The 25,808-nt window shown below is 47.9% G+C and overlaps 1 protein-coding gene across 3 annotated transcripts in view; it reads left to right on the top strand.

Moving 5' to 3' along the window:
* The window catches only part of Epb41l4b (erythrocyte membrane protein band 4.1 like 4B), a 131,049-nt gene extending 105,951 nt beyond the window's left edge, over positions 1–25,098 (top strand). Inside the window, exons 20-26 of one of the 3 annotated variants that reach the window (XM_076843201.2) lie at positions 1,010–1,108; positions 6,792–6,969; positions 8,778–8,855; positions 15,345–15,461; positions 17,506–17,574; positions 23,725–23,870; positions 25,029–25,098. In XM_076843201.2, the coding sequence (XP_076699316.2) occupies positions 1,010–1,108; positions 6,792–6,969; positions 8,778–8,855; positions 15,345–15,461; positions 17,506–17,574; positions 23,725–23,870; positions 25,029–25,098 (757 nt within the window). Of the gene's footprint in view, positions 1–1,009; positions 1,109–6,782; positions 6,970–8,777; positions 8,856–15,344; positions 15,462–17,505; positions 17,575–23,724; positions 23,871–25,028 lie in introns of all 3 variants that reach the window. The other 2 variants (XM_076843203.2, XM_076843202.2) reach the window with 2 other exon arrangements.
* Positions 25,099–25,808: the final 710 nt, after the last annotated feature.

Here is a 25,808-nt window from a genome sequence, read left to right on the forward strand (position 1 = left end):
TCATTAGTGACTTCAGTCGGGTGTGAGGGCGCATGCCTGTCATCCCAGGAGCTCTGGAGGCTGAGGCAGGAGGATCATGAGTTCAAAGCCAGCCTCAGCAAAGACGAGGTGTTAAGGAACCCAGTGAAACCCTGTCTCTAAATAAAATACAAAATAGGGCTGGGGATGTGTCTCAGTAGTCAATGCCCCTGAGTTCAATCCTTGGTGCCTTCCCCTGTCCCCAAAAGAAGGTCATTACTGACTTTTAATAAATGAATTTAGTGGAGCTGAGGTTGTGGCTCAGAGGCAGAGCACTTGCCTCCCACATGTAAGTCACTGGGTTTGATCCTCAGCACCACATAAAAATAAATGAACAAAATAAATATATTTAAAAAATGAATTTAGTCATGATCACTTCAAAAATATTTAAAACTTTTCCTTAAAAATCACTGTTTTGAGTAGGGCCTACCACCTGTCAGGCAAAAATGACTGAGGAAAGATAAACTTAAGTTTTAACATTTTCATATGTACATAGAATTAAAATGTTTTAGAGTAAACTCTAATGGGCTTCTGGTTATACATTTTTCACATAAAATATACTACTCTGCTTTATTTTCTTGAAATGTGTTCTGTGCTATGTTTAAAATACATAGCTAGCAGATTAAAAGTAAAACTTTTAAGGTAGTCAAACTGAGTTTAGTTTATCCATTTTACCTGTTTATAAAACAAACACTCATATTGTGGAGTGGCTATGTGGGACACGGAAATTTTATTTGGTTCCCCAATTATATTTAGTTCCTTGCTTGCTATATTTTCTTCCCCATTATTTTTGCTTGTTGGTTGGTTGTTTGGGGTTTTCTGTTTTTAGTTGCAGTTATTAAATCAGTAGAACAGAAAGGCAGAAATAAATGGATTTCTGGACTACCAGTGTTATTAAGGCATGAATTCACTGAGAAAGCAGTCTGTTTGGCTAAAATGAGACCATAAACCTTTTTTATTGGTGGTATTCTCTTTTTTGGTATGTCTCTAGAAGTCCTATCCCTATCCGTGTGGAAACTGCCCAACCAGCTGTGGAAAAACCGGAAATCAAGCCTCCCCGAGTGAGGAAGTTAACAAGACAATATAGTTTGTGAGTTCTGTATTGCAAGTTTTTCAGTTATAACCGCACTGATGCTAAATGTATTGGTTATAAATGTTTCTTAACCCTTCATACCATTCCCAGAGAGAGAGCCATTCTCCAAATTCTGTTTATTTCCAACTTGGGTCATAATGGGACCAGAACTTTCCCCCTGAAAACATACCTGTATACTCATTATTGATTGCTGTATAACCAAACTACTCCCAAACAATCCTCATTATTGCCTCCCATTTGCAGGGGGCTGGAGTCCAGGCTTGGCTTCCTTGGCTCCTCCTCTGTGTCAGGATCTCTCATAAGACTGTGTTCAAGGTGTTAGTGAGGGCTGTGGTCTCATCCGATGGCCCCTTCCCATAGTTCCTGGTACCCAAGGGCATTGGGCCAAGGTTCCCTCAGTTGTAGCCACCCAGAGAGGGTGCTAGCAAGGCGAAGGTCACAGTCTTGTAACCTAATCACAGAAAAGACAACTTATCACTTTGCCACATTCTATTCATGAGAAGCAAGTCACTAGGTGCAGCTCATACTCAAGAGGAGGCATATATGAGGGCCTGAATACCAGGACAGGGATCCCTGGAGGCCATAGCAAAAGCTGCCTCCCGTGACCTGATAGTGAATGGTAGCAAGGTCTGTCAACAGAGCCAGAGCTAAGCACTGAGCTCTCTGTGAGACCAGTGGAAGGAGCCACATTCCACCAGGGGCCACCCACTTCTTTTCAGCTCAGCTTAACAACGGTCTCTTGGCTACAGTGTGCACTGGATTGTTCTAGGCATTGTCAAGGGAAGAGCAAAGTGTCTTTGACAATTCCTATCCAGAGAGTCACCTGGTATTGGTGGCAAAGGCCGAGTGTCAAATCCAAAATGGAGTTACAATCCAAAAAAGACAGAAAGGTGCTGTAGTAAAGGTGGTGGTTGATAAGTCACAGTGGTCGTCCCAATGGTAGTTCCCTTTTCTTGACCTTGGCTTTGGGCTGGGCAGTGCGCCTGGGCATGATTTGGTCAGAGAGCTGCAGGGATATCTCCAGATGCAGTGGAAAGCATAGGAGCTCTGGGGCTGGAAGGTCTTCTTTCTGTTGGAGCCCTGGCTGGTTTACAGCTATAAGCTCTTGGAAAATTTATTTTTGAGCTATTATTTCTGCATCTGCAGAAGGGGTGTGCTAATGTCTACCTCAGGGATTTTGTGGGGGTTAGTATAGGTAAAGCCCATAGTAAGGGGCCAGGCCACTGAAGGGCTCTCTTTCCTTTTTTCCCCTGGAAACTTCTGAGAAAAAAGTCCAAGTTTGTGGGTCTCCAGAGTGTGAAAGTGTAGGGCATGGAGATGGCCCCAGATGTAATCCTCAAACAGCTGTCTCAGTGCTATCATTTGCATCTTGTGAAAAGAGGAAAAGGCATGCTGGGGGAGGGGGATTAGTACAGACACATCCTACCTCATTAGCTTTAATAGAAACTTCCGGATAATATAGCAACTGCATTTCCTAGGAAAACCAAAATGAATAGGGTTCAAATAATTAACAGTCCTAATGATCTCCGGGGAACAAATTAAACCGTTAAAATCTGCTTCCCCAAGGATAAGGCTGGCGGGATTTGCCTTTCCTTTTACATTTTGAAACTCGAAATGTCATTATCACCCATTTGGGATATGTAATCATGTTTGAAATAATGACTGACTGCTAGATGGCCCGGAAGGAAAGAAAATTTCACTCACTCACCAAATTGGCTCTTTGAAGAAAACCCTTTTCAAATCTGTAACTTAAAAGCATGTTTATTAAACTGCCCCCAAATATTCTGTTTTGAAAAATCAAAGAATGGCAGCATTTCCCCATTAGTAGAAAATAGCAAATGTAATGGATGGGATTTTTTTCCAATGTTACCTTTCTTCCCCCAAAAATAGTTCTTCAATCTCCAACATTGGTTACTGCTCATTTGTTCATCTGTTTAACTCCTAGAGGTTGATAAAGTTGACAGGCATGTGGTCAAGAAACACAGATGGAAAAACTCAGATTTTGGATTTTCTGGAACCATGTTCTGTGTTATCCTTTTTGTGTGCAGATGTGTGTGCTATGACAGTTTTTCTGGCTCTTAGACCTGAGTTATATGTATTCAGATGTTAGCTGCTTTACCAAGGCCATCGTAACATTCAGGAGCTCTGAAGGAGTTTTTTTTTTTTAGCCACTGCTTTTAAGGATATAAACAAAAACCTCAGCCATGTACTTTCCTGGAAATATGACAAGAAATAAAAGTGTTGGCTGCTGTGTGCAGAGAAAAAGGGGAGTGGAGGAGCTCAGCAGAGGTCAAGGCAGGTAGAAGTGTCATCTTTATATTTATAGCTAGTAGGTTTTAGAAAATGGCTAGCAAAGCGGACAAGGTGGTACACACCTGTGGCCCCAGCTACTCAGGAGGCTGAGGCAGGAGGATCTCTTGAACCCAGAAGTTCCTGACCAGCCATGGGCTGGGAAGAAGATGGTGAGCTGTTTTATCTTTTTCCAGGAATAGAACTTTGCTACTTATTTGAACACAGTGAAAAAAGTCTTTAAAGATTCAATAAATGATACATGGAAGTTCAAAGAGAAAAGTAACCAATTCCCCAGAACCATGACATCAAAAATACCAAAAATACCAAGAGTGAGGATATAGCTCAGTGGCAGAAATCCCTCTTAGCATGGGTTCATTCCCAGCAACACACACACACACACACACACACACACACACACAATATATATATATATATATATATATATATATATATATATATATATATATATACAGGTGTTCACAGCAGATGATTATTACTTTAGACATGCTTCTGTGCATATTTTGTTAAAATATAAAAAAATAACTTCAAAACAAAGCTCTACACATAAAATTTTATTTATTAAAATGTTATTTTGTGACACTGGGGTTGTGGCTCAGCGGTAGAGCACTCACCTAGCACATGTGAAGCACTAGGTTCAATCCTCAGCACCACATAAAAAAAATTAAAAATAAAGGTATTGTGTCCATCTACAGCTAAAAAATAAAATATTAAAAAAATGTCATTTTCTGAATTTAACATTACTGAATTTTAGATATATTTCTTTGTCATAAGATCTAAGTTACGACAAAAGATTATAAAATCCCATGAAAAATTTGGAGCTTTTCAAGTTTAGACAGTATTATTCAACTTCCTGCTGTAAAAGAGGAGCTATGTTTTCTAAAATGGCTTTTTATGTAAAAATAAATAATAAATATGCTCTTAAGAATACAGTTCTTTTAAATGAAGTAAAAGAAAAAAAATTACCCCACTCCTCCACTTAACTAGCCAGATTACCAAATTTTTTTAAAAATGAGGTAAAAAAATTTAACTCAACTCCTCCACGTACCCAGGTTTGTGACTTTGATCACATGAAATCACATCTGATTCTCTGAAAAACTGGAGATCAAACCACAAGGTTTTTGAGAAAATTTAATGGGCACATGCCCGAATAACTTACATGACCCGCTTTATCTGTGTGGTTGCAAATATGTGATATCTTATTAATTTTTCCACAAACTTGTTCCCCTTTTTAGTAATGAATCTTAAATCCTCCTTGAGAGTCTTTTCCAAACACAGACTGATCTAAAATCCCCCAGGGCCAATCCACACTGCAGCTGTGATCTGGGGCCATGTTCCCCATGAGGCCCACTGCCCAGGGACCATCAGGAGAGACCGGGCACAGGCCTCATTTGTGCCCATCAGCCATCTTTTATCTTTACTCTTGAGCTCAGCTATCGTTTTGAAAACTCAACCCCTGTGCCAGAATGGCTTCAGGGGGTGCTCCAGTAGAGACAGTGTGCCGGGGGTCCCCAAGACCATCCTCAAGGATGATGACTCACTAGAAGGACTCACAGAACTAAGAAAAGCAGTCACACTCACGGTTACCATGTGTAACAGTGAAGGAAACCAATTAATATCAACAAGAGGAAAAGCCCAGAGGTGGAGTCCAGGAAAACACTCCCATTGCCCTATCTCTGTGGAGTCACATGGGCAGGGATTCATTCTCCTAGAAATAACATGCAACAATATATGGGGAGGATTACCAACCAGGGAAGCTCACTTATGCAATGAAAAGTGGTTTTTATTAGGGGTCAGTCACGTAGGCATGGAGCGCCCATATGACTGACCTTAGCTTATTAAGATCAGGCCACCCCCACGCCTGCCTCAGATCAGACTGATACAGCATAGTCCTAAAACCCCAGGTATACAAATCCAGGTGTTTCACCATATAGCACATTGAGAACATAAACTCTGATATGGCCCAAGCTGTTGGGTACACAGACTCTCCCCAAGCAGGATACCCCAGGGCCCAGAGGATGTCTCCCAGGAGCTGGTCAGTCCCGTGGTTCCTCTGGAATGTAGGGACTTTGAGCATCTCAGGCCTTCTGAGTTAACTCTACTGCACAGGCAGGAAGCTGGCAGGTTAGCAGCTAGGAGACTTGTCTTAATTTCTAAAAATTGGAGAAGATATTGCCCACGCGAAGAATGGGGAATCAATGGCACAGCTCCAGTGCCGTGCCAGGGTGACCAGGTCAGAAGGGGCTACCAGGCTTGGCGTATGCTGTGGGACATCAAAGCTTCCTTCCAAATCCAAGCCTGGGGATAAGCTGCAGTGCCAGGCCAGACTTCCCCTCCATTGTGGTGGCTTCCTGTCAAGTCCTTTCCTTCCCAGGTCACCTCCTCCTCACAGAGAGGTTCTAAGACCAAAGCTACTTGGCCCCCAAACAAACACTCCTCCCCTGTAACCAGCTTGTCGCACCCAACAGACAGTTCATACCTAACAAGGCCACAAAAGAGGCTGTTATGCCTTTGGCTCAAAGCCATAGGTTTCTATGAGCCTTGTACACACCTGCCTAAAGGCCGCCTCTCCAATAGCCTTTGCCGTGGTGGTTCCTCAAGAAGCTAAGCAAAGAAGTAGCATAGGACCCGGCAACTCTCTCCCTAGGTGAAATTCCAATCCAAAAGAATTGCAAGCAAGGAGCCAAGCAGGTATGTGCACACTCGTGTTCACAGCAGTGTTAGTTGCAGAGCTAGAAGATGAAGGAACGCAAGTGTCCATCAACAGATGAATGGACAAGAATATGTGGTGCACCCCCGCAGTGGATTCTTCACCATAGAAGAATGACATCTTGATAAATGCTACAACGTGATTGTACCTTGAAAGCACCATAGTGAATGTGACAAACCAGACCCAGAAGGACAGAAGTGGTTCGATTTTGCTTCCACAGGTGCCTAGAGTAGTCAAATTCGTTGAGACACACGGGGGAATAGGCGCTTCCAGAAGCTGTGGGGAGGCAGCCACAGAAAGCTATGTTCAGTAACAATACAGAGTTTCTTTGGGGTGGATGCAAAGATTTGGGGGAAAGGTAGTAGTGATGGTTACACAACATTGTAAATGTATTTAGTGCTACTGAAGAGTAATGTTACAAGGACTTAAAATGATAATAGCACTTTATATGTATTTCACACAATTTAAAAAAAAAAAATTCCTGGTGAGTGACAGAAAATCCAGCTCAAATTTGCTTTTGGTATATAAAAAAGTCAGTGTCTCTGACTCTGTCCGCTGGATGTCAAGTGGACGCGTGTTGAGGGAGCCCCCGCCCCGGCCTCCCTGCAGCCCGTGTGTTATTGTAATGAGCAGAGCTTCATGTGCTTTTAGTAACCGCAGTGATGAAGACGACCTCCCTCCAGACCTGGCCGAGGCGGTGGGAGTCACCACAGCCCCAGCCACAGACTCCACCACAGCTGCCACACAAGCCTCAGTGCCGCTGGTGTCCCCCAAGCTCCAGAAAGTCAGCTCACCTCACAAGTCAGAAGGCAAGAGCCCGCTGTCTCCAGCGGCCAAGGTATGGCAGAAGTACTAAGGGTTAACTGCTTTGTGCTGGGCAGGCAGGGTCCTCTTAGCGAGTGGCATTCGGTGTGTGCCCTTAAATTTTGCATGATCCTTTTTGTGTATTCAGACTTGAAAATGGTAAAACATGTTTTCATGTACCCTGCCCCCGAAATATGAGCCAGCCATTTGTGGGAGGCATGCTATGATCTAAAGCCACACACACTGTACTTGAAGAGCAATTTAAAGGAATTCTTGGGGGCAGTTTTGGTTTAGAATATCATTTTACATAAGCTATCACTCTACTGTAATGACAGCAAGAGAGAAACACCCTCCCACTCCATGATGGACAACTTGAAGGAATAAAAACAGACTTATCTCCATCCCATTCCTTTTACAAAATAAGCCATGTTAATAATTTGAAGATGGGAAATATTACTCTTTATCAGTTTGAAATTTCAGAAAATCGCCAGAAATAGGAATGGACAGTAACAAAGGCCTTACCTGAGACATTTCCCTTGGTTTTCTCTGAGTGACCTTTAGCAATTGGTCACTCTTTGGCAATTGGTCCAAACACAGACAGACCTATTGCTGTCCAAGTGGCTGCTGACTCAAAGGTTGCTTTGGTCTGTGCACCTGCACGAGGAAAGGTGTGCACACAGGACAGTTGTTCTGAAGGCAAGACCAGAGCTCTGACCAGTTCCCGGGTGCTCCATTCACAGGCCTTGTGCCTGCTCACTTCCAAAGCTGTTTTTCCTCCAAGACTCAGTTGCCTCCTCCTAAGGTGGGAAGGTCTGCTCCTTCGCCCAGCCCAGGGGCTAGCATCCGGTCTCTGAACTGGATGCCTGAGGCTTCTGCAGTTTCCAGGGTCACAGTTCTTGGCAGTATCTACATAGCAATAGTCCAAGCCCATATCCCGCATGACCAAGGCTGGTCTTTCCCTGGTCCTTTCCTCAGGAGTCTGGACCAGACACAGGAATGTGGCTGACCTCCGCAGCCAGGGACTGGCTGAGACTGAGGTTCTCTGCATTTCTGCAGATCACCTCCTGGCATCCTAAGTTGGGTGTCTCTCCGCAGCAGGGAGTCCTCTTATAACTTGGTCTCAAGTGTGGACACAGGCTCCCATCACAGATCCTCCAGCTGGTTAAACCCAGGCAGAAATATTTACAAACAGAAGGGAGTGGTGTGGGGAGGCAGGGAAAGCAGGCGACATCCTTCCCAAGGCCTCAGGGCGCCCTCTCCTGGCCATCTCTCCCCTTAGGGCCCTGCTCCTGTCAAGTCCTTGGCTCCTTGGTTTTCCTCCCCTTGAAAGGGCCTCGAGATCACCCATGCAGCTAAGACCCCAGAGCAGGAGGGACAAAATGTCTTCCAAAACCAAGGAGCATAATATTCAGAGGTGCCACCCCCACATCGTGAGCATCTTACCCTTTTTTTCTGCAGATCAGTGTAGCTCCTAAAGGCCAATTGATCCTCCCCTGCAGGACAGCCTGCTCTCTCAGTATACATTCAAAGGACCCTTTAAAGCCTTTTCCCGAAAGGCCAATCAAAGAATACTCAGAAAGCTTAAGAAAATTGTTTTCAGCTCTAAAAAGGACACGTCCCCACCCCATGCCCTACTTCTATCTGTAAAGATTCCAGAAAAAAAAATCAGGGTTCAATCTCAACATTTTGTGCACTGATGAACGAGGGAGATGTGGGGGGTGGGCATCCTGATGAGCTCAGTGTTAGCAAGTGGGCAGAGGGGAAGTGGGAACCACCATCTTTCTGGTGCATCTGCTGCCAGTCCAGAGGCGTCGCTAACAGGGGATATCTTTACCTTTGCAGAGCCCCTCTGACCGGGGAGGGACCTTTACCTTGGAGCCTGGAGATCTCCTGATGGATTTCACAGAAGCTACTCCTCTGGTAAACTTCCTCTTTTTCTAAAACCAGAAAAGCCACAGCCCCTAGCAACATCTTGGCAGAGGTCTGGGTGGAGAGTGCTTCTAGGAGGACCCTTCCTCTTATCTAGGAGGCACAGGGAGTACCTCCTGGGGTGGAGGTTCAGGCACCTTGGGTCCCACACCTCTCAGGCCTGGAGGAAGGGCTGCCCCTCTGGGGGTGGGGGGCCCACCCTCGCCTGTCTGCTGCTCACAGGGCTTCTCCGTGCTTGGGTCTTGGCTTTGTGGCTTCCTGGGCCGTGCCCTGCATGCCCACCCATCTCTTGCTCTTGCTTCCACCCATCTGTCTGGCCTAAAGCAGTGGCTCGGGCCTGAACCCTGGCTTTCCAGGCCCCTGGGGCCTCTGACTATCATCCATCTTCTGCGTTCAGGTCTCCCCTTGTGGGTAGTGGCCCTTAGGAGAGTCTTGCGGGTGAGAAACCCTTTTTAAAGGACAGAGCACTGAACCAGAAATCACACAGCCGGGTCCTGTGTGCAGTCTGGGCTCCCCCTTTGAAGAGCCTTGTCACTGGGTAATCAGCGCTCCATCTTCTATACGATAAAAGATGCCATTGTTTGTCACGGGAGAATTATGAGAATTTTATGAGAGCACACGCACAGGCATGTGTGTCCTATGAGAACAGAAGGTGTCGTAAAGATGTGCAAGGTATTATTACAGGGAAACTTGCTTATATCTTTGGCTGGGCTCCGTGCGGTACCCAAGTGTGCTGGAGCATAAATCACAGTCCACTTTGTACTAAGCTTAAGTTACCACTTTGAGCTAGGAGCCAAAATGTGAGCAAGTCAAGACCTATCTCCTGAGAGTTTGCTGCTTGCCTGTCCCTGTGCTGGGCTGTGGGAGTGGAGAGGACAGCTAGAGGCTGGAGGGGATGTCAGGTTGACAAACGCCATGAGCGGCGTGAGAAGGTGCTCAGGTAGAGACCAGAAGCTGGAGTCATTCAGGACGCACTTGCTAGAGGAGGAGTGAGGTATTTGGGAGAGATTTCTGGAAGGTTTTCCGGAGAGGACACATGGGGCCCACCACTGCTGACCAGCTGGCATAAGGAGATCGTTGGCCCAGTGGCCTGTCTCATCGGGACAGCTGATGCAGTCAACTTTGGATAAACAGCTGACAAGTGACAAGGGGTGACCCCTGCTCTGGTCAATCCAGAGTTAGACCCTTCCTGTGTCGAAGCTAAAGTCCTAGAAAGATTCACAGCCTCCTTGTTAGGCATATTGCCAAGACTGTTCACAGGTGGGAAGGCTCCTCCCCCCTCCCCCCTGCCTTTCAGAGGTGGTGACACAGAAGCAGAGGCCCTTTTGGTACCACTTCATCACCCCTTATGAACTGCTGCTTCTGTGGGACCTACTGTTTAACTGTACCTGGAGGCAATGGGAAAGGGAGGCTCATGGAGCCTGGGTTTTAGAGTATGAATAGGAGTTTGCCTGGTGAAGAAAATGAACCCGGACATTCTAGGTAGAAAATACAGCATGATCAAAGTACTGAGAATTTAATAAAGGGTCTGGTGGATCTTAGAACAAGGGTCAGTTTATTAAAAAAAACAATACACAGTGGGCTTTCCAGGAGTGGTAGGATTCCTTTGGAGACTTGCACTGGGAATGCAACGGGTAGATTTCATTACCTGGGGAATTAAGTTATCTGTTTTCGTTTGGATGTTACAGACTGAGATGAGGAAGAAAGCAGCATGTGGCAGGAACTCAGGGATCTGCTGACCCAAAGTCAGTGACAGTCCTGCCTCTGCTGGTGCCCCCTTCAACACCAGGAAGCTCACTCCTCTCCCTGGGAAGCCCCGCCTGCCTGTTGGGCAACTCTGACTAAGCTCTCAATTAGGGTTCAGCGTGCTGCACTGCCCAGACCTGGACAGGGGACATCCTTGTACTACACTGAGACACAGCTGCCCACTGAGGTCTGCAATGAACACGTGTGCTCAGGACGGGTGCCTTTTGTCTTGGGGCACGAGCAGCCCCAAATGCCTGGCATTTTGGCAAGAGCCCACTCTGCTACGGGCTTTCCTTGGTGCGCGGCTCTGACTGCACCTTGCTCAGAATGAATCCTGTCCCCATGAGGGGCAGTGGATCCTAGGGAGGAGGAGGGGATGTGGGCAATCTGCTACTCCCTTTGGCTGATCCCCTCCCCTCCATCCCCTCCTGTCAGCATCTCAGAAGTACAAAGCCAGCCCTCTCACCTTGCCAAGGGGAGAGCGGACTCAGGGCTAGGGGCATCACAAGCACCAGTGCACCTGTAGCCAGGTTCACCATCTCCAGGTCAGCATTCTGCACCTGATGGGGGAGGCTGCAGAGGGGCTTCTTAATCCACCGCAGGAAGGAGCTGGGACCAGAGGGAAGTAGGGTATGCCTGACTAGTAGCCAGGACTTCCTTGAGCTCTTGCATCTGACCTGTCAGTGGGAGAGGTGCCTTGGGACCATCTCATCCCTTTCCTCCCCTACAAATGGGGAAGCCAGGCAGGGCTGGGCATACAGCTCAGTTGGTAGAGTATTTGGATCACATGCACAAGGCCCTGGATTCAATCCCCAGCACCCCCCCCCCCCGCCACACACACACACACACACTCACACACAGAAAAAGGTAGGGAAGCCAAGGTCCAGAGAAGACCAGACACTTGTAGCAGATCACACAGCTTGTCTGTGTCAGGGTCAGGACTGGAACCCAGGGCCTGGGCTGCTGTTTCAGCACATTTCCCAGTGGCAGATGGTCTGAGCCAGGATGTGTCTCTCTTTCCCCATTATCCAGTCAGATTCCCTGGCCCCATCCCTACCCTCCAACAGCCCAGGCTTTGGGGAAATTCTGGGACCATCTCCAAGTTGTCAGCCCAGGTTTGGTCCCCAGGGTTGCTAAGTAGGGCATGGGGATGGGAGGTACCCAGTACCTTGGTCTGAATCAGCCTGGATGAGGGGTGGTTCCTGGGCTGCCAGCTCTGGCCCTTGGCCTCTGGCCTTGTCTCTGGGCTCTCCTTAAGCATTTCCTTGAGAAGAGGAAGCAGCACTTTATGGGGCAAGAGTGTCAAACTCCCCAGGTGATGCCCATCCCTCGTGAATATTTTCCTGGGCAGTCACTTCCCCAAGCTCTAGCCCTCTCCCTCCTCTAGCTGAGATCCCTGAAGTCCCCATAATCCTCGAGCCAGCAGTGGAAGGACAGGGAACTGGAGAGATTGGAACCGTACCAAATGTTCCTGCCTTTATTCAGGTATGTCCCACTGAGGCACCTGAAATCAGGTCTGATCTCTTTGGAGTGGTTTTTAGGGAAGCCCAGTCCAAAGAGGCAAGAGTAATAAGAAGGCCCAATCTTGAACTGTCATCTCTCCAAACACATTCCAGAAGATTAGATGAACTCCCCTGCTCTTTGCCTCCTCTTTCATTCTCTTGCCTCCTGCCCTGCTCCAAGGACTTGGGTTCTGGAACTCTCCACAGAAGTGCTCCTTCCAACTTCACTCTTACAGCATCTCCCCCGTCCTTTTCCCAAAACTTTTCTAATCCCCGAATCTTGTGTTATGTAGCTCAGTTTAGCCATCCAAAGCCAGACAGCCTTTGCAGCTTGATGCCTGCCGTCTCCAGCTCCGGCCTCAGAGTTCACGATCACAAAGAGTTCCTGTCTGGGACAGAGGGGTAGGGCGCGAGGGTGGAAAAGAAGAGGACAGTGACAGCACAGCACCTATCACTGGAATTCTCTCAGGTTGTGAGAGAGCACTGCAGGGGGGTGTTGGTGCCAATTGAGTCACTGTGTTGACTCTGGGGATGTAGAGCTGGCCCCCCTCCACCCTCAGGTACCACAAACCAAGCACACCTATACCTCTGCGTTCTGGACTCTTTCTCGGGTCTCTGCACTTGGTAAACCATTCACCTGACTATAGAGCAGAACTGGTGAGAACCCAGTCCCTTCTGGCACATGGCATGTTAGTGAAGAGCATAGGTGCCAGGGAGTACATTGGCCTGGCCAAGGGAGGGAAGCTGTGCAGGGCCCACGGATAGCCCAGGGCTGCGGGTCAGAAGTGGATTCCCATCTGGCTCCACAGCTCAGTGTTTATTTTGAATCTCATTCTTCCACGAGGGCCAGAGCTTGATCTCGAACCAATTTAGGGTGCCCCTCTGTAGCTCTGTGGGTTCATCTGTGCTCCCCAGTAAACATATGGAAAGAAATCAAGTATTCCATAGTGCCAGTGTTCACATCTGGGACACTCCGCTTCTTTTGTGGTCCTTTTGGGTGAGTAGAGATCGCTCGCCTTCTGGGAGGTGTCAGTCCCTACATACTGGGCATCAAGCTGTTCTGGGGTCTGAGTGGCTCTCCCTGAGCAGGGCCGCTGGTCCTGGCTTGCTCTTTAATCCCTGTTTGCAGCCACAGCCATGGAGAAAGGCCCAGGGCCACGGGCTCAAGACTCACCAGCGTCCCCCCTTCTCCCTTTGCTTGACTCTTCTCCCCTGTCCTCAAACCAGCAGTCTCTTTTCTTATCTAGATGAAGAAGAAGCACATTTTCATCAATCTATGCCAAGAATCTTTCTGTTCCCCCAGAGTCAGACTTTGAAACTCAAAAGTCAAGTAGTTAGAGAAGAATGTAGCTGCCCGCATGTAGGAAAGCCCCAAGGCTTTGGTGCGGGGAGGCAGATAAAATGGCATTTCGAAAAGTATCCCATTACACGCCTTATCTTATTTCCTTTCCATTTACTAAGAGCCAAGGGGTGGATTTAGTAAGAGTCCAGGGATGCTCTTTTGCTGAAATCCATTCAGGTGCATATTTAGAAAGGTCGGAAACCCTTGTCTAATGATCAACATTTATGATGAAAGCAAAGCCTTAAGTCATTCATTTTAATCTTCAGATTAAAGACATTTTGGCCTCTAGGAAACTCGGCCATATTTCTTGGTCTCTTATGCCAACTTTTATTTTCTTTAGAAAATACACACTGAATTCTTGCTGATGTTGGCAGAAGCAAAAGCCCAGTGGCCAAAGGCCCCAGGTGCAGCTGGTTCTGGCTGGAGCATCAGTGTACTGGGGCAGCACTAGGAACTGATCCTGGAGGGCTGGCAGGAGGCAGCTTCATGCAGGCCTCAAACACCATCTTATGGCAGGTGGGATTTATCCAGAGGAACAGAGAGTGGGAGGATTTCAGTAAATCCTTCTGATAAAACTTGACTACAGGTGCCTTATATGAATTCACTTACTACTGGAAAAAAAAAAAAAAAGGATTTCAAAACAATCAACATAGAATCCAGAACCCAGGTTCAGACATTGCAAATGCAATGTATGCATCTCCCAAACGTGGAGAGTAGAACAAGTCTGTTGCGAAGAGCACTGAGTGACTGTGGTTGTAAAAGCCCTTTGGAAATTATCCAGCATTGCACCATTGTCAAGAGGATAGAGTTAGATCAATTTGGAGAAGGAAAAGAGGCCTGCAATTTTCTTGATCATTTTTCAATGAAACTTGTCCAGAAGCTGTATTTTATTCCTCGTGGCAGGATGATACCAACTATTTCGGGAACCTCTCTTGAACTCAACATGTGTGTATTTATTCTCTGGAGCAAACAGTCCCTCCCCGAAACCCAAAGTCACCCTGTCAGTAGCCTCTGCTCCTACACGGAGCATCATCTGTTCACTGTTCTCATCCTTCACCGGTAGGAGCTGTTGGACCTCTGCTGGGCGCATGGCACTCATCAGGGACAGGGTGGGGAAGTGGGCATCCCACAGGGTGGGGAAGTGGGCATCCCACAGCACTTTTCTCACAACGCTTGGTGTCTTTCAGCTTAGCAGCAAGTACCAATGCCAGTGTGAGACGCCGAGGTCTGGGCTCCTGGGCGCGGGAGGTGGGTCGAGGTCATTCTGTTTTTGCAAACCCAGAGCCGTGACAGATGAAGTCCTAAACTCGGTGTTCCTCCCGCTATGTGTCTCTTTCCCAGTGCTCTCTGCTGGACGTCTACATACACACCACAGCACATGCCCTTCTTTAGCAGAAACCTGGCGATGGGGTGTTGCAGGGCAGGCATGGAAGGCAAATGCTCTCGAGCGTGTGGCCAGTCTGCATATGGCTCCCGTGGCTGGCATTGCTAATTCATGGTGGCTCTTTCTGGCCTGGTCTGGGCAGTGCTTCAAAACCCTAACGGTGTGCCAGGGTGCAGCTGCCAATCCTGCGCGTTGGCACAGGTGACGGTCCCTCCCTGCCAGCCCCGGGAAGGGGGTTCTGGAGTGTCAGAGCTCACATAGTGGAGAAGAGAGCTGGGGGTCAGAGAGGAGGAGAGAGGCCGAGAGAGGAGGGTGGCGGGTGGGACCAGCGGGAGCTGGCCAGAGGCTGGAAGTAGGCCGCGGGCAAAGCTGGCTTGAGAATAGTCTGGATTTGCCAGATCCGTCTTGCACTATGCTATCTCTCTCTCCTTTCCCCTCCCTTATCTCCTTTCTCTCCTCCCTATCTCACCACCTCCTCCTCCCGTTCTCTCCTCTCACGTGAGCAGGCAGAGCCCGCCAGCAACCCCCACTGTGCTCACTCTGGCTGCTCTCCTCCACTCTCTCTCCCCATGAAGGAAGAGACCACTGGAGTTTGCATGTACCCTCCAATCAAAACGAGGCTGGTAGGTACACCGGCAGGGAGAGGGGCCTGCCAGAGCAGGCAAGGCGGCGGCCGGACGGGTGTGCAGGAGCACCAGACCTCAGAGAGCCCGGCTGGCAGGGGTGCTGGCCCAGGACGGAGGGGGAGCTTGGAATCCAGCCAGCCTTGGTGGAACTGGGACACTCAGCTGTGGTCCCATCCCTTCAGCCATAGCTCCCAAGGACCAGGAAGACTTGGTTTTCCTAGGGTTTTGATGAACATCGATGGCTTTTCCCAGGGGACATCTAAGTTCCAGTACTCACCAGACAGATGAAGTGTCATTTCAATTGAAACTAAAACATAATGTAAACTTGTCTGCTCCTGCTATTTATCAAGGTAGTGTCATAAGAGCAGTGTCACCTAACAGTTTAAAAGGAATCACCCTTAATTCCACCCTAGCATGATTTTTTTTCATCTTTTCGCATTTCCTTCTATTTGTCCTTATTCATTCATAATTCCACATATTAAATCATAGTAGCCTCGTCATCGCCTGTTTCTCTCTCTTAATACTGTGCTGTTTCTCTCTGGTTCTTGTTGCCACATTGCACGTGACTATATTTCATTGAGTGAATGGCCTCCATTTGCCTAACCAGTCCTCCACTGTGGGACGCGGACTTTGGTTCCAGTTTGTCACTGTTCGAGGGAACCCACACATAGCTTTTTAGAATCAGGCTAGACCCTGCTGGGTGACACTGTGTGACCATGGCTTTCACCTCCTTCTGAAGTGGCTATCCCAATTGGCTGTGCCATCAGAAGACAGTGAATTTCTTCTGCCACAGCGTGAGCAACACTGTTGGGGTCTAGTTGTTGTCATTCACAGCAGGTGGAGAGCCTCTTTGAGGCTGCTGACTTTCACATTTCTTTAATAGCAATAAGAAAGTACTTTCCCTTCTGTTTAATGATGGTCTGAATACTTATCTGCAGCGGCTTCTCCTGTGACATTAGTCTCAGAACACTTTGTTGACCTGTCAGGGAGGCAAGGAGAATGTACCATGGCTTCACCCTGACAGTCCTTCCAGCGTGCGGCCCATTCTAGGAACTTGGAGATATTTGAAGAGAATGGAGAGATTTGGGGGGCGAAGAAAGCAGGATTAGGCTGCACATCTCAGTGCACATTGTAAAGACACCGTGTTCCCCATATTGGTTGAGACCTACCCTGTCCATTCTAAAACACCTCAGCCATTTTGGGTCTGATCAGATATGTTCTTGTTCATCCCTACCAGGTGCCAGCCCAGGGTTCATGGGCAAGACCCTGTAAGACACGAGGCTGCTGCCACTGGGCGGGAGTCCTGGGTGTCTTGGAGGCAGACCTCTGCCCGCAGGTGGCACAGGTGCACACAGTGTGCAGGTGGTTTCTGGGCCCTGGGACTGCAGACCAAGCTAGGGCCAGTGTCACCAGGGCCCTGGACCTGCTGGTGTACTGGTTTGAATAATAAGTCCTCCCATTCCCCAAGACTTCCAGGAAGCCCAAGACAAAAGAATCGGAAGCCAAAGATGGTTTTGGCTACCACTCAGCATGCTGGGGCCATCCAGCCTCTTTCAGAGCAGCTCGGTGCTGCAGTGACCCCAAGCATGGGGCACATTCTGGCTTAACTAGCCCAGCCTCTTATACCTGCCCATGATAACAGACTGTCCCTGATGTGACCTCCCAGAAGTCTCTTGCCTTTCCCCACAGCTTTGGAGAAGCCCTCAGAAGCCACTCTGGGCAGCTGTGGCTGCCTCGTTATCCACCCTGAATGTGGCCTTTTGTGGATCAGGCCTGGGATTTGGCATGCCTGGAAGGCCCAGGCAGCCTGGGGAAGGGAGCTCCAGGTGAGGGGGCCATGGCATGTCCACAAAGGACACCCCATCCTGTCCCTGCCAAGTGCAGTTCCACAGGTAGATGCGACCGCCAGCCCATACTGAGGGACTAGGGCTCCACGAGGCCCCTGCACCCTGCTGTCCAGTTTCACAGGTGCACTGCCAAAGATTTCAAAACTTTGTTTTCTCACATGAAGGTAACCCCCTTGTCTCTCTCTTTTTTGAAGATAAAAACATTCCCGGCTGATCCGGTGAGCCCGTTTCCTGATCCTTTTAGCACCGGGCCTCAGTTTACCGTAAGTAGATCCAGGGGGCAGATCTGCATTTTGAAGCGCTGTTCCCAGGGGGTGAGCTTTTCTGTGGCATGCTGGACGGCACTATTGACTGTTCAACTCTGTGAGGTTGGGATTTGGGGTCTGCCTGTTTTATTTGAGGCAGGGTTCACATAAAATGGACCTTCTTAAATGAACCATTTGGTAGCACTTAGTACATTCCCAATGTTGTTCAAGTTAGAACTACCTCTGTCTAGTTCTAAGACATTTTTATCACCCCAAAGAAAATATCGTACCTGATGAACGGTGACTCCTTAGTTTCCCATTGACCTCTAGCCCCTGGCACCTCCACTCTGCTCTGTCTCTGTGGATTTGCCGCGTCTGGAGATTTTCTACCAATGGAGTCACACAACCTGGGCCCTTAGTGTTGGCTTCTTTCACTTAGCATCATCTTTGTGAGGTTCATCCACATTGGAGCCTGTATTAGCACTTTGTTTCTTTTTTATGGTGGAGTAATGTTCCACTGTGTGGATACACTGCCGTTTGGTTATCTGAACACCTGTTGGTGGGAATCTGGGTTGTTGTGAATGGTGCTGCTGTGAACACATAGGTACATATATTTGTTTGAACCTCCGTTTTCAATTTCGGGTGACTGGATCCAAATTTGAGCATGCTGTGATCTTAGGCTGGTGATTTTACCACTCTGAGCACCAGCCCCTACTTATTTAAAGTGGAGATGGTAATGAGAATCTCCTTCTTGTATCTGGTTGAGGCCAGGATCAAAAAGGACCAAGAATTTGAAACTCTTTCCCAACCACAAAGCATCCCCCGATGTCAGTGATGACAGCTGCTTCTCCAAGCTGCAGAGGCAGATGGTGTGATGAGCGACAACAGGGAGGCCTGACCGAGCCACCTCTGGGCAGCTTATTTGAACTCTGCAAATAAGCTGTCACGGTTTCCTCATCTGCAGAATGAGAGCACTCAGTGATTTTCACGATGGGTTTGGCTGCTCAACTCATTCTTACCTAGAAGTTTCTGCAGAAGCTCACTATATATATAACCAGCTGCTGTATGGAGTGGAAGCGAAGGCCCGGGTTCCATGCCCCTTCCTCTCACTCTCTCCTCCTCCAAGGATTCAGTTTACAACTCCTACTGGCTTCTGTCCTAAGTGGAGGATCTGTGAGGTGGCCTGGGGGTGGCCCGAGTGCAGTCTCATGAGCCGGGCGATGGTCACTACCCAAGGGTGGCTGCAGTCATATGGGCATGGAGGGAGAAGCTGATTCAGGTTTCAGAAGATGAGCAGAGCAGGAAGGTGTCCAGCAGTCCAGGCAGAGAAAAGAACAGGTTCCTAGAACAGTCCATTTCTAAGGTCATGAACTGCTTCCAACTCCTGCCTTTTAATGAGCAAACAGAGTCTCAGGGGCGGTGCCAGGATGTTGAATGCCACTTCCCTGACACCCTTCCAGCCCCCCTACAGTTCTGCTGGACACAGCTCCCGGCTGGAAGCTCCACTCCTTTTCCCTCCGTTGGCCCTGGTGGGGCACTCTGGCCTCCTGCCCGGGCTTGGCATTCCTGTGAGACACTCAGAGAAGCCCTTCCTGAAAGCTAGGGGCCAGGGTGAAGCAGGAAGCCAGTGTCAGAAATCACGCTGGGACTTTCAAGAACTGGGCAGGAGTGGCTGGAAGGCAGGGGGAGCCGGCAGAGGGAAGGCGGACCAGAGCCGGGGGTGGGAGGGGTCATCGTGCCTTCAAGACCCCAGGGACTGGGATGCAGAGCCCCAGGGGTCTGAGGTGTGAGAAGAGGAAGGGGACAGAGGCAGGGAGAAACACAGTAGGGACAAAGTTATGCTTGACTATGTAGACTGCAGGAGGGATTCTGATCCTCATCCTAAAAGCGATGGAAGGTTTCCAAGGACCTAAGCAGGGCCATGGAGGCAGCTAGCTGCTTTTGGAAGGGATCCCTGTGATCACAGTAGGAGAACATTTGGGTCCAGACAGTGTATCTAGAGCAATAGTCTAGAAATCTAGGACAGTGGCTTAAGGGAGAGAGGACAGAGAGCTTATCCCAGCACGGTTTTGATTGTAGAGGTGGAGACAAGTGCACAGATGGAGGAAACCTGTAGGCGGCTGGTAAGAGACTGGATTGGAGGGTGGAGAGGGAGTCACAAATGGCTGTCAGATTTCTGACTTGCAGAATGCAGTGGGGACAGAGAATAATGAGTTATTTGCCTTTGCCCATGATGTATTTGCCTTTGAAAGATGTGCTGGAAACAGGAGGTGGGCAGTAGGATATCACAGTGAGTACCCAGGAGGGGACTAGGTGGGAGATGAGGACAAGAGTTACTGCAGGTGTGTTGGGGGGTGACCTTAGCCAAACTCACTGCGTTACCCTTCCAGATTTCCCACCCCTGAGGGTCGTGGTCTCTTTAAGTCAAGACGCTTGGATTTGTGCAGGTTTGGCCTCTCCACAGGTCTCCAGTCCTATCTTGGCCTCAGTCACACAGGAGCTTAGCAACTCTGAGGAACTCTGCACAAAGCTGACCTGGTAGTTTCTCCAGCATTTACCTGGAACCTGGTTTCAATAATCAAGCTCCTGCTTGATCTGAGACTAGTTGCTGTCACTCACGGCCCGCGTGGGTGATGGATTCAGGGTCACTCTGCGTGAATTGGGCTGGCAGACCACACAAACACAAAATACTTTTTTGGGGGTCAGGGACAGCTCTGAGACCTGAGGTGTCCGCTCCTACACTGGAGGGCAGCAGGAGCAAGGGAGGCAAGAGAGCTAGCGCACCCAGCACCTCCCTATTTATTGGGGAGGAAACATTCGGTAGAATATTCCTCCCCAAATAAGGCAAGGGATTGTGTAAAAACAAACAGGGGGGCTGTAGCCCAGTCCCACTGGGTGACACCCACTCCCAGAGCTGCACCTTGCTGAGCAAAGATAAGGCCCACGTGCTTTGCACTGCGTTCGATGCCACTTCCACACCCCCATTACTCAAGGGTAGGGGGCGTGCTCAGCTCCTGTTCAGGGTGGGCCCCCAATAAGTTCCTACTTCATATTCAGGCCCATGAACTGAACGGGCTCTCTGCTGGGACTCTGCTGAGTGTTTTGGTCCATCAACAATGAGGGCCCCTGTCTGGCTTTGATTTCCTCCTCTTCCTAAGCTGGGGCTGTCCTTCTGTTCTCGCCCTTGTTCCACTGAGAGTTCATTCGCTGGCTGGGGTTGAAGCTCAATGGTAGAATGCTTGCCTCAAATGCAAGTTTATGGGTTTGATCCTAAGAAGGAGGAGGAGGAGGAGGAAAAAAAAAAAAGAAGTTGGGCATGGTCATGCACACCTGTGTCCCAGCAACTCAGGAGGCCAAGGCAAGAGGATAACAAGTCAAGGCCAACCTGGACAACTTAGCGAGACACCGTATCAAAATAAAAAATAAAAAAGGGGTGACGATGTAGCTCAATGGTTCAGTGGGGGAGCACCCGTGGAAGAAGTCCCCAATACTTCTTCCCCAGAATAAGAAGAACATGCTTTCATGTATTTCCTCTCTTGCACAGCCCCCATCTGTGCAAGCTCACCGTGGCTAACGCCAACTGCTCGCCCATTTAAAAAGTTTTTAAAAGATAGGTCCTTAGGGTTGAGATTTAATTAGTAATTTTGACTGCTTCTTCAATGACATTCTTTTTGTTGTGATTGTTTTTGTACTGGGGATTGAACCCAGGGGCATTTTCCCACTGAGCCAATTCCCCAGCCCTTTATATTTTCTATTTTGAATTGGGGTCTCACCAATTTGCTTAAAGCCTTGTTTAGTTGCTGAGGCTGGACTCGAACTTGGAATCCTTTTGCCTCAGCCTCCCGAGTTGCTGGGATTACACCTGGCCTGCTCTTCAAGGATATTCTTGAGATTGCCCCTCACCCCCTCCCACTGTGAAGAAGATGGAGACTGCTTATACAGATTGTAGTCATGCTAAAGCTCCAGCACTTTTACACACTGCTGCCTTTGCACCACCAGTGCAAATGTCCCTCAACCCTGGTCTCAGAAGCCCAACCCCCAGCCATTCATCCAAGCAACTTCTCACCCCAGCTGCTGGATCAGGAGGGATCGGCTAAGCCTATGTGTGCTTCCAACCAACGCAGGGACTTTCCTACTCCGGTCAGCCCTGGGTAAACTGAGGACTGTGCTCTGTGGTGCCCTCTTTCTGGGGACCCAGGCTAATGGAGCAGTTGCCTGACATGTGGAATGTTTATAGTCACAGTGGCAGAGGAAAGAGATTTTCAGGATAGCAATACCGAGAGAGAGAGAGAGAGAGAGAGAGAGAGAGAGAGAGAGAGAGAGAGAGAGGGAGGGAGAGAGAGAGAGAGAGAGAGGGAGAGAGAGAGAGAGAGAGAGAGAGAAAAGATCAAATACCCACTGGCTCTTTCAAAAGAAATGGGAAGTAGCACCAGCCCAAAGCAGGACATATGGTCACAGCTAACTTCAAGGGGGCAGTGCAGTCCTACCATGTGACCATGTGCCTGGAAGGGGACGAGCCAGAATGAGTTGATGAGCAGCTCAAATGACTGCCACAGCCCCCATCTGTGCAGGCTCTCCACGGCTAACGTCACCTGCTAGCCCAAGGCACGCTGCTCCTGTATGCGTGACATATGGACCCAGGGGCTGGCTTCACTGACGGGACCTTTGAGCAGAGACCTGAAGACAGTTCCTTGGCATCATTCCATTTCAGGACAGTCACTTCTTTTAGGGGCACGTGTGAGGCACCAAAGAGCATTTGTAAGGCTCAGCAAGCCCTCCCCCCTTCAAAGATAAGCCTTCCCCCCTTGCTCAACTCCGAGGTCCTTGCAGAACTTGAGCTCTTGGTGATATTTGCAGTGGTTTCCATGGCTGCCTGGGGGGAGCAGCTCATCTTCTGTATAATCACTAGGAAGGTAGTCGCCCCTGCGAAGAACGGAGCCTCTTCTTTAGAAAGCCAGGCAGTAACTTTCTCCAAGTTCAGGGTCAAGATCTAGCATAAAAAGGCAAATTATGAAATACATAGCTGGCTGGCTCAGGAGGCTGAGGCGGGAAGATAGCAAGTCCAAAGTCACTTAGCAAGACCCTGTCTCAAAATAAAACATAAAGAGGGCTGGGGATGTGGCTCAGTGGTTAAATACCCCCGGGTTCAATCCTCAGGACCCCAAAATGAGAGATGATTAAGTTTAATGAAATACATAGCTGGTATTGTCCAAAGGGTGTAAAAACAAGCCAAAAACTGTGCATAGGAGAAACTACTGAGAAAATAATGGATTAGGGAATTTCTTCATTTATCAGCTTTTACATAGATCCTCTAAGCTTTCTCTGTAGAAGTAATAAGCAGATTTTACTTCACAATAAATGACATAACATTTTTATTGTTGGGCTTCATTCCCAGACACTTGGGTTCCAATGGCTTGAGCAGGCCCTGAGCACTTTGTTTTTTCCATCAATTTTCAAAATAATGTCGATGCTGTTAGTCTTGGGTCCCCCAAATGTGGGCTATATTGGTGAAAAACACCAGTTATGGAGTTAGCAAACCCTCATTCTGAATACTGCTATTAATGTTTGCTTCCTGTGTGACCTTGACAGAAGGCTTAACCTATCCGAGCTTCTCATTCCTTTTTCATAAAATCAGTTCTCAGATACACTTTTTTAAAAAATATATTTATTTCTTAGTTGTAATTGGACACAATACCTTTGTTTTATTTATTTATTTTTATGTAGTGCTGAGGATCAAACCCAGGGCCTCACACATGCTAGGCGAGCACTCTACTGGTGAGCCACAACCCCAGCCTCTAAGATATATACTTTTTTTTAAACCTGTTTATATCTCTGAAATCAGAATGTTTACTACAGTGTACAACATGACAAAGTTGGAATGCCACATTTTTCTTTCTGTGCGGTACACAAAAAATGATGTATCTTATAACTGATGGGATCTAAGATGTGATGAAATACGGTTTTGCCTTAAAAGGTTGTCAAGAGGTGATGTATGTTAAGTGTTTAGCACAGCATCTGGCATAAAGCAAAATCACTTAAAATGGCAATTGATTTTAGCTATTATTAAAAATAACAGGAGCGGTACAGTGAGGCTTAGAGACAGAGCGCTGCCCGTGGGAAATGGAGCTCAGATAGAGATTGATCTCCTCTCCTCTGTGTCTCCTCCAGGCCGACTTCAGAGACAGTAAATTACAGCGCTGTCCTGGCCCGCCTTCCCCACTGATCCCAGCGGCGGCCCTGAGGCCTTTGACAGAGACTGTCTCCACGGTACAGACCGTCTACACCACCCGGAAGCCTGTTTCTATGGCAGCCAGGTAAATCAGAGCAGCAGGTACCCACAGGTAACTCTGGTGACATGGAAACCAGGCACAGACTTGAGGTTCACCATGCTTGTGCCACTACAACCCTCCCACCCCTTGCATTTATTGATCCTGTAAGGATTGATTGACACATCCATGGGGACAGCTGTATTCTAGGTGCCAGGGATGGTTTAAGTGCGACCCTTATGAGGTTTACACTTTAGTGCCTGGAGGTGAAGGGAGACAGACAACTGGGGTGTGTGTGTGTGTGTGTGTATGTGTGTGTGTGTCAGATACATGACTGACAACTGGACCCGAGGCTCCAAGAAGTCAGAGGCAACCCCTCACACTCGCCTGGCATGCGTGCGGCCTGGGTTCGATCCTCAGCACCACATACAAACAAAGATGTTGTGTCCTCCAATAACTTAAAAATAAATATTAAAATTCTTTCTTTTCCTCTCTCACTCTCTCTTTAAAAAAAAAAAAAAAAAAAAAAAACTTGGCACCAAGCAGCAGAAAGAGACAGAGAGAGACAGAGACAGAGACAGAGAGAGCATCTCCTTCACCACGGGCAAAATCTAAACCCCAAAGGCATGCTCCCAACGACCCACTTCCTCCAGCCACACCCTCCCTGCCTTCAGTTACCACCGGGTTAATCCCTATCAGAGAATTAACACACTGATTAGGTTTAGGCTCTCATAACCCAATCCTTTCACCTCTGAATGTTCCAGTATTGTCTCACATGTGAGCTTTTGGGGGACAGCACATATCTAAACCATCGCAGACATTACGCAGACATGAATCAGATTAACCTCTGGGACAAAGAGTCTATGAAACCAACTTGATTTAAAGAAATCTAATTCCTGGGCATCTTCCCACTCATTCGACGCTTGTACTGAGTGGCCGCTATGGACCAGGTACTGTACAGGGTTCTGAGGTTTCAGAGATGAACGACATCCTCACACTGCAGACGGGGAACACATAAGTGACCAGACAGTTTCAAGTTATGGTAATGCTAGCCGATGTAGGGGGTCCTACAAAGCAAAGTCAAGAAGGAATTTGGGAGATGACATTGAAGCTGTTGCTCCTGCGATTTTTGAGGGTCTGTCTCACTATTTTGACATTTGCTTTTTTCTTTCTTTTTTTCCTTTTTATTTATTTATTTATTTTTAGTGCAGAGACACTCCGGCAGGAACTGGAGAGAGAGAAAATGATGAAAAGACTATTGATGACCGAACTGTGAAACTGTCTCCTTGTGGCCTGGAGGATGGCATGGTGCCTTCTGTCCGTTTTCTTTCTTCGGGCTAAGCGTGCTCATTCCAGCACAACATACAGATGTGTGCTCTGTTCCCAGGTCTCCAGGGCTAGCGGAAGCCGACTGCTGGCTTGACTTTCATGGGAAAGGTTATTTTATGTCTCCTGAGCAGTAGAGGTTTTCTGTGGCTCAGTGCAGTTGAGACAGGATTTGGTACGTTTAGGAGAAGAAAGATGGGAAGACAGGGATTCCTGTTCAGAAGTAGCTGTGTGTGGGTTGATGACCACAGGGGCCAATGCGGCGGGGAATCCTTCACCAACAGTCTCAGCCATGTGATTTTGTATGATTGGAACTTGCACCAAGATTTGACTCTTTGTTAAAGAGTAATTTTTAATGAGAGAATAATTCTTTACTGATGGTTTTTCATTTACACTGATAAATACACAGATCTTATAAAGTCCTTTATTTTTATTCAGACATGAGTAAATGAACTTAAAAAATATATATACATACATATATATATATATAATTACCATGACTAAAAGTTCTTTAGCTTAACCCATAACATGATTTTCTTTGGGAACTCATTGGATATGTTATTATCTGTGATAAACAAAATTTATCATTGAACCAAAGTAGGAAATTCTAGCTTGCATTGTCTAAAAATCTGTACGGGGTTTTAAGATGGTTCAATAAGG

Source organism: Callospermophilus lateralis, chromosome 2, assembly GCF_048772815.1.
Source record: "Callospermophilus lateralis isolate mCalLat2 chromosome 2, mCalLat2.hap1, whole genome shotgun sequence".
Lineage (NCBI taxonomy): Eukaryota > Metazoa > Chordata > Mammalia > Rodentia > Sciuridae > Callospermophilus > Callospermophilus lateralis.